The 9,021-nt window shown below is 50.3% G+C and overlaps 1 protein-coding gene across 1 annotated transcript in view; it reads left to right on the top strand.

Annotated features, from left to right (window-relative positions):
* Positions 1-1,615, top strand: part of STX4 (syntaxin 4) — a 5,702-nt gene extending 4,087 nt beyond the window's left edge. Inside the window, exons 9-11 of the mRNA XM_006774074.2 lie at positions 1,005-1,115; positions 1,184-1,282; positions 1,378-1,615. Of these exons, the coding sequence (XP_006774137.1) occupies positions 1,005-1,115; positions 1,184-1,264 (192 nt within the window). The 3' untranslated portion in view covers positions 1,265-1,282; positions 1,378-1,615. The remainder of the gene's footprint in view (positions 1-1,004; positions 1,116-1,183; positions 1,283-1,377) is intronic.
* The last annotated feature ends 7,406 nt before the right edge of the window (positions 1,616-9,021 follow it).

Below are 9,021 nucleotides of genomic sequence, written 5' to 3'. Positions count from 1 at the left end.
GCGAGCTTCCAGCCGTGTCCTGGAGGAGCTGACCCGCTGGGGCTGCAGCCAGCACCCTTCTATAGCTGGGAGTCATGGGAAGGGGTTTCATTCAGGAGTGCCGGGACCGGAGGCCGGTGATGCATGAGGAGGCAGGGGCAGGAAGGGCGGCACAGCTGTTGGGAGATGGACCTAGAACAGTGGTCGGCAAATTGTGTCTGGTCATTTAGGTTGTGACAGCCCCTGGCTTTCATATTAGGAGGATTGTTTTACTGATAATGATTTCCTTGAGTGTGGCTCTTCCACAAAATACCGACTTCTGCGCATGGGCCATGAAGTTTCAATCGCACTTACGTGGGCGCCCGCACGTGGTATTTTGTGGAAGAGCCACACTCAAGGGGTCAAAGAGCCGCATGTGCCTCGAGAGCTGCGGTTTGCCGACCACGGACCTAGAAGAACAGGCAAAACCAGTCAGTTTTTTGAGGGGACCAAAGTTCGTGCTCTGTGAAAGTCCAGATGTGTGTATATATATATATATATTTGATTTTTTACAGAGAGGAAGGGAGAGGGATAGAGAGTTAGAAACATCGATGAGAGAGAAACATCGATCAGCTGCCTCCTGCACACCCCCTACTGGGGATAAGCCTGCAACCCAGGCACATGCCCTTGACCGGAATCGAACCTGGGACCCTTCAGTCCGCAGGCCGATGCTCTACCCACTGAGCCAAACCGGTTAGGGCGCGATAAACTTCTTAAGGCTCTTGGCCCCAAGACCCCGCTGCGAGTCAGGGTTGTGTGGGTCAAGGGAGCAGAGCAGAAGGCACCACGTGATGGAAGGGGCCTGGAAGCCACCTCAGGAGGGAGAACTGTGGCAGATGGGGTCCCGCCTCCGTGTCTTCCTTAGTGCAGTGTTTTCTGCCAGGAATGTCCTTTGGTGGTTTGGGGCTGGGGTGGGCAGAGTGAGCCACTGGGTCCTCCTACCCCACTCGTCCCCACCTGCCTGAGCTGCCGCCTCCTCTGAGCAGGGGGAGATGATCAACCGGATTGAGAAGAACATCCTGAGCTCAGCAGACTACGTGGAACGTGGGCAGGAACATGTCAAGAAGGCCCTGGAGAGCCAGAGGAAGGCCCGGAAGGTGAGCCTCCTCTGGGTGGCCCCCCTCCCCCCCGGAGTGAGTTTCCCTGACTCCTTCCTCCCCCACAGAAGAAAGTGTTGATCGCCATCTGTGTGTCCATCTTTGTCGTCATTCTGGTAGTCGTCATTGCCGTCTCAGTAACAACCTAATAGCATCGTGCGTTCTCGGTGAGATATTGTGGGCCTGCCCACCGGCCTGCCCCACCCCGGGCCCCAGCCTCTCCTCCTCCCCTCAGACCCTCTTCTCCCTCCTTCCCTTGCAGGCACTCAGAGCCCGGGACCCAGGGTGTGCCTCCTCTGCCAGCAGCTGGGGCGGGGGCAGCCCAGACCCTGCCGCCGGACCCCCTTCCTCACACCGGCCTGTGCGGGGGAGCAGAGGGCTCTCCTGGGGTTGGCAGCCACCTGTTCATGGGGCCTCCCCCTGGGGCCACAATGGCTGGCGGAGGGCCTGCACTGTCCTGTTTGGATGGGACACATGGTTTTGTAAGAAATTAAAACACAAAAAAGGTCGAGACTCCCCTGTGCATGTGTGTTCCCGGAAGGGCTGGCCCAGGGCCTCCAAGTGTCCAGCCTTCCCACCTCCTGGCCGTGCTGCCCGGCCAGGCCTCGGCGGGCTTCAGTCAGGCTGTCCCGGGCACCGTGACTCCAGCAGGCCGGCCTTCACCTCCCACAGGAACACGTGGGCCGGGAGGCCTAACGCCCGGGGGTCCCTAACCCTGAGCGGTGGGCCAGACCAGGCTGGGACGCAGGTGAGGTGTGTGTGGATGGGGGAGGGGTCATCGGTGGGCCATTGTGAGGAACAGGCTGTTTCTTTGGACACAGTGGACAGGGAAGGGCCAGACTCAGATTTGCCATTTGAGTGGAGTTAAATGAGGAGCCAGTTAAGGGAGAGGTTGCCAGGCAGTGTCCCACAGGCCAGACCCTGTACCCAGAAAAAAGCCTTGCCTTTTACATAGGAGTTCAGCTGGAGAGCCAGCAACCCCGGATCAGCACACACTGTTTCTAAGGGGTATGTGGCTAGAGCAGGCAGAGGAGGCCGGGAGCCTGCTTTTTATGGGGCGCTTGAGCTCCAGGCCCCAACTCTAAACCTCTAAGCGTTCCAAGTGCAGGTGCCTCGTTTCTGGAGCTGGGAGTGGCACCTGCCTCCAGCCACCCGGCTTTAGGGCTGAGGCAGCACCTGACCCCTCCAAGATCCCCGGGTGGGTTCTGGCCGCCTGTCCCATCCCACTTTTGATCCACAGGCTGCTGCTGCTCTGGGCTGCCCAACCTGTCCAGCCGCAGTATCTCTTGCTCCTGCCACCGAGTGGGGGCACACATGTGGATGCCATGGTGACCCCGTTGTGGAAGGGCTCCATGTGATGTCCTCGGTGTGGCCCGAGGCCTCTTTGACCTGGACTGGGGGAGGGGCCAGAAGGTGGGATTGCACCCCAGATATACAACCCCTGCTTTCGCTGCCTCCATCCGTGGCTGGGCATCCTGGGGCGCCTTGGGGTGGCCCTGGAGCGGCGGTGAGCCTGTGCTGGGGGGAGTGTGTCTACTTGGCCCTGAGTGTATGCAGCATGGTTGAGATGGTGGCTGCGACTGGAAACGTTGGCGAGTGGACCTAAATGCTGTTCCCGAGAAGCACTGGGGTTGGTCTGTAGGTCGTCCTGGCAGACTGAGCACCCCAGTGTTAAACAGCATTTTTAGATGGAGAATGTTGATATGGGTGGGGCCTCAGAGCAAGTCCACTGCTGCACCCAAAAGTGATTGGTTCACAGAGCACAAGGGGATGATCAAGCCTGCGAAAGAGGCGGAAAGAAGATCATGAGCCTGTGAGAGACGCAGGGAAGGGACTCACGGGAGAGGCCAGGCTGGGTTCCGCTCCCGAGCTGCTGAACTTGCACCTGCGCGCGTCTGGGAGGGGCCCCACGCCTCCGTCCTGCTGGAGATGGGGCACCCTGTGTGCAGATGACACCTGTGGGAAGGGGCTCCTTCTCAGCGGCGTGCAGTCAGTTTGACGTCTACCCCGTGGAGAAGCTGCCGGCCGCCAGGTTCTGTCCCAGTAGAAGACCGACTTGGACACGGGGCCTCTGGGCTTCCCTGATTCTCCATCTCTTCCCCGGCAGAATCCTGTCCTGCTCATCTACTCCCTCGCCTTTCTGACTTCAGAATAAAACGGCACCTCCTGGGACATCGACTGGGATCTGCTAGAGACTGCCAGGCCTGTGCGGAGATCATGCCACATCTGTGCAGCCGGGTGTCCGTGTGTGCTACCTGACTTCTGTCTGGCCATGCTGGACAGCGCCACCCCTACAAGGCTGCTTCCCTGCCTCACTCAGGAAGCTGTCTAGAACCTCCTGGAAGAGGTGGCTAGATGGTTAGGTTGAGGGCTTGGATGCCAGGCTCATTAGTTTGAACTTCTCCTGTGGGCTCGGGGGCCCTGGAAGGTTTTGAACAGGTAGCAGGAAGTCTGAGCAGACCTAGCAGACAAAGGGGCACGTGCCCTGGAGCTTTCACAGGCTCCCTTGTGCATTCCTGTCCCTGTGGGGTGCTGACCTGAGTGAGGCGCTAAGGGCAGGTGTGCGCTGGAATCCTGGCGTGGCTGCTGTCAGCCCGTTTCACAAATCAGGGTCTTGGTTGTTGTGGTTCCTCCAAGTCCACCTGGCAGCATGAGCTTTCAGCTGCGGCGCTCTCTGCTAGCTGCCTCGCTCCTTCAGTGTTTCATGGTTCAATGCCTAAGCAAAGGAGCCTGCTGGTCTAGGTCAGGCTACATTGGCCTGCCTGTAATTTGTCTTATCTTCAGTCAAGATTTCATCCTTGACCAAGATATATGTGAGGTTATACAATACAAAATGCCACAGCAGAGTGTCTAAGAAGGAGTAGATGAACTCAATGACTGACATTTCTGGTACAACCCCGTGGTAGAGAGCATTATTCCACATACAGACTGTCATTCCTGTGGGGCCCTCCCTACGGAACTTGACATTCATACCCCACTTACAACAGGCTTGGCTCTCTGATTCGGTTTGGCCAATGGGATGTGAGTAGAAATGTAAATAGAAGCTTTAAGCACCAACGAGTAGTCTAGTAGCTTCCCTTCTCTTTTCCCTCTGCCATGAGCCTAGCAATTGCCAGATCCAGACTTCTCCAGCCTGGAACTCAGAATTAAGATCCCATGAAGATGAGCTGTAGCCCACCTTAAAATGACGTGTCATGTAAATGAGAAGTAAACTTCTTTTGCTGTGAGCCACTGATACTTGGAGATTGGTTGTTACCACATCACAATGAGTCTAACCAACTGTTACAGAACTAGTACCCAGAAGTGGGGAGCTGCTACAATAAAAAATAAACCTGAATTCTGTGACTTTGATCTTGGAGCTGGACAGTGGCTGGTGAGGAAACTATCATTGGAAGTTGGAAAGATGATGATGGGTGTTATGCAGTGATGAAGCATTTGGTTAAACTATAAGCTGGAAATAAGTAAGAAATAAATTCTATCCAAATGAGCTTGGGGCCTTAGGCAAAACCTTTGGGAAAGAGACTATTAGTAGCATGCATTAGTTGCTACTGGGTGCAGTTGATAAGTTACTATAATAAAGAGTTGGCTCAGAAAATAATTGGCCACTTTTTAAGAAGAAATGGAAGAGAATATAGAAACTCCAGGCAAATGATCCACATTTGAACCTGTGAAAGATAAAACTGACAAGACTCTTAAGCCACAAAGTTTGATTAAAACTCATCTTTGTGACAAGGGCCATATCAAGTGTATGGCTCTCGTGCCCTTTTTGAAAACCTCCGAATCAGCCCGGCCAGTGTGGCTCAGTGATGGATCATCGACCCGTGAACCAGGAGTTCACCGTTTCTGGTGAAGGATGGGTTGCAGGCTCAATCCCCATTAGGGGCCGTGCAGGGGGCAGCCCATCGATGATTCTCATCATTGATGTTTCTCTCCCTCGCCTTTCCTCTCTGAAATCAATAAGAAAATATTTTTAAATGATAATAATAAATAAAAAGAGGAATCTCTGAAAAGAAATGTACGTTTAGCTGTTGGCCCATTGAGTTGACAGGAATCAAACAGGCAGAAGCCTTCTTACCTTCTAAGAAAGCCATCACCTTGGATTTTAAAAGACCAGGAGTGTCTCTTTCCATCGTCTCTCGAGCCACCATAATGGTGCATGTGTGTCCTGGCTGATGCTCTCAAGGGTATCGTGCTCAATCCACTCTGACTGCTTCCGCCTAAGAAGAGAAAATTTGGACACATGAAGAGAAACCAGAGGTGCACACCAACAGAGGGACGGACACATGAAGAGGCCAAGAGGGCAACCATCTGCCCCGTGCTGGTTTGGCTCAGCGGAGAGAGCGCTGGCCTGCGGACTCAAGGGTCCCAGGTTTGATTCCGGTCAAGGGGATGTACCTGGGTTGCAGGCACATCCCCAGTGGGGGACGTGCAGGAGGCAGCTAATCGATGTTTCTCTCTCGTCAATGTTTCTAACTCTCTATCCCTCTCCCTTCCTCTCTGTAAAAAATCAAAATATATTTTTTAAAAAAGTTTTAAAAGAACCATATTTTTTAAAAAACACGCAATACAGAGAAGGTCAGCATGTGCTCTGTGCAAGGAAGACGTGCACATTTGTGAAATGTCAAAAAACAACAACAGAGTATCAACAATGCTGAAAAGAGAGGCAAACATCTGGTTCTTATTAGGCCGTGCTCCAAAGTCATCATCTGGTGACTTTGGTGAACTTGAAATTATTGATGACCCAGAGCTGGGAACGTTGTGAACCTCACGGGCAGGCTAGAGAAGTGTGGAGTCATCAGTCCCAGGTTTGATGCGCAACTCAAAGTAGAAAAATGGCAGAACAGCCTGCTCCTGTCCCGTCAGCTTGGCTTCATTGTACTGACAACCTCAGCCGGCATCACGGGCCCTGAAGCCCGATGAACACGCACAGGAGGGAAAACCCTGGGATTCTTCTAGGATGTGATACATTCACATAAAATGCCTCAGTGGGGAGAAGTATGACCATGAGTGTTCAAGACTACATGTGACCTTGAGTGCTCCCAAATTTCTAGGAGCAAGAGGAGACCAAGGCTCTAACCAGTTTGGCTCAGTGGATAGAGCGTCGGCCTGCGAACTGAAAGGTCCCAGGTTCGATTCCGGTCAGGGGCATGTACCTGGGTTGCGGGCACAACCCCAGTAGGAGGTGTGCAGGAGGCAGCTCATCTATGTTTCTCTCTCATTGATGTTTCTAACTCTATCCTTCTCCGTTCCTCTCTGTAAAAAATCAATAAAATACATTTTTTAAAAAAAAGGAGACCAAGAATGCTGTGCGACCTCAGAAAGGCATAGCCTCCAATATCTTCTCAAATGTGGCCAAGCAGAAAAGGACGGGCCACTCTAAGGGCAAAACCTACCACATGGAGAAGAATGAACTAGAGGACCAGTTCCAGGAAGCAGTCCATTTCCAGGGAAAGGAGGGGCACCTCTGCCCAGTAAGATTTTAGAATTACTATGGACCAATAACTGTATGTGTCGCCCATTTTTCTTTCTTTTTTTAAAAAAATATATTTTATTGATTTTTTTACAGAGAGGAAGGGAGAGAGACAGAGAGCTAGAAACATCGATGAGAGAGAGACATCGATCAGCTGCCTCCTGCACATCCCCCACTGGGGATGTGCCCACAACCCAGGTACATGCCCTTGACCGGAATCGAACCTGGGACCTTTCAGTTCGCAGGCTGACGCTCTATCCACTGAGCCAAACCGGTTTCGGCAACCATTTTTTCTTTCTGAATGGGGATGTTTACTGCTATTCTGTCCCTGCTTCACTTCATACGTTGGGTGGGGGAGCAGAGAGAACTATTTCTAAAATTAAATATTGTTGAAAGTATTACATATATCATCTTTCTTCCCCCATGGACCCTTTCTAGAGCCCCCACCGCCCACCCCAGGTCTTCACCACCCTGTTGTCCGTGTCCATGGGTTTGCATAGATGCGTACAAGTTCTTTGATTTCTTCCCACCCACCCACTCTCCCCCGCCTTACCTCTGAGGTTCCGCACTGTTCTATGCTTCCATGTCTCAGGATCTATTTTGTTCATCAGTTTATTTTGTTCATCAGTTTATTTTGTTCATTAGATTCTACATATGAGTGAGATCATGTGGTACTTACCTTTCTCTGACTAGCTTATTTCTCTTAGTATAAGAGTAAGAGATCCTTTTTAAAAAAATACATTCTATTGATTTTTTACAGAGAAGAAGGGAGAGGGATAGAGTTAGAAACATCAATGAGAGAGAAAGATCAATCAGCTGCCTCCTGCACGCTCCCTACTGGGGATGCACCCACAACCAAGATACATGCCCTTGACCGGAATCGAACCCAGGACCCTTTGGTCGGCAGGCCGACGCTCAATCCACTGAGCCAAACCAGTTAGGGCAAGAGATCCTTCTTTTTTACTGCTCCATAGTATTCCATCATGTAAATCTACCACAGCTTTTTTACCCGCTCATCTACTGATGGGCACTTGGGCTGTTTCCAGATCCTAGCTATTGTAAATTGTGCTGCTGTGAACTTAGGGGTGCATACTTTCTTTCTAATTGGTTTCTGGTTTCTTAGGATATATTCCTAGAAGTGGAATCATTGGGTCAAATGGCAGTTCCATATTATTTAATTTTTTGAGGAAACTCCATATTATTTTCCATAATGGCTGTACCAGTCAGCATTCCCAGCAGCAGTGCACTAGGGTTCCCTTTTCTCCACATCCTCACCAGCACTTACCTGTTGATTTGTTGATGATAGCCATTCTGACAGGTGTGAGGTGATACTTCACAATTGTTTTAATTTGCCTCTCCGATTATCAGTGACTTTGAGCATTTTTTCATATGTCTCTTGGCCATCTATATGTCCACTTTGGGGAAGTGTCTATTTAGGTCATTTGCCCATTTTTAAATTGGATTGGTTGCCTTCCTTTTGTTAAATTGTCTGAGTTCCTTATATATTTTGGATATTAAAACTTTATCCAATTTATCATTGCCAAATATATTCTCCCTTTTCATTTAGTTGATGGTTTCTTTTGCTGTGCAGAGCTTTTTATTTTGATGTAGTTCCATTTGTTTATTTTCTTCTTAGTTTATTTTCTCCTTTGCCCTAGGACATGTATCCGCAAATATATTGCAACGAGACATGTCTGAGATCCTCTCTGAAATCAATAAGAAAATATTTTTAAATGATAATAATAAATAAAAAGAGGAATCTCTGAAAAGAAATGTACATTTAGCTGTTGGCCCATTGAGTTGACAGGAATCAAACAGGCAAGAAGCCTTCTACCTTCTAAGAAAGCCATCACCTTGGATTTTAAAAGACCAGGAGTGTCTCTTTCCATCGTCTCTCGAGCCACCATAATGGTGCATGTGTGTCCTGGCTGATGCTCTCAAGGGTATCGTGCTCAATCCACTCTGACTGCTTCCGCCTAAGAAGAGAAAATTTGGACACATGAAGAGAAACCAGAGGTGCACACCAACAGAGGGACGGACACATGAAGAGGCCAAGAGGGCAACCATCTGCAAACCAAAAAAAGACATATTGAGGACACCTTGGTCTTGGACCTCTAGCCTCCAGAACTGCAAGAAAGTACATGTCTGTTTCTTAAATTAAAAAAAAAAAAGGTATTGTGCTCCCTCGGCAGCACATATACTAAAATTGTAACAATACAGACAAGGTTTGTCCTGACCGGTTTGGCTCAGTGGATAGAGCGTCGGCCTGCGGACTGAAGAGTCCCAGGTTCGATTCCGGTCAAGGGCATGTACCTGGGTTGCAGGCACATCCCCAGTGGGGGACGTGCAGGAGGCAGCTGATTGATGTTTCTGACTGTCTATCTCTCTCCCTTCCTCTCTGTAAAAAATCAATAAAAATATATTAAAAAAAAAAAG

This window comes from Myotis davidii, unplaced genomic scaffold (assembly GCF_000327345.1).
Source record: "Myotis davidii unplaced genomic scaffold, ASM32734v1 scaffold1047, whole genome shotgun sequence".
In the NCBI taxonomy this organism is placed as follows: domain Eukaryota; kingdom Metazoa; phylum Chordata; class Mammalia; order Chiroptera; family Vespertilionidae; genus Myotis; species Myotis davidii.
The sequence above is the reverse complement of the archived record's forward strand: the minus strand, read 5'-3'. Positions and strand labels throughout refer to the sequence as shown.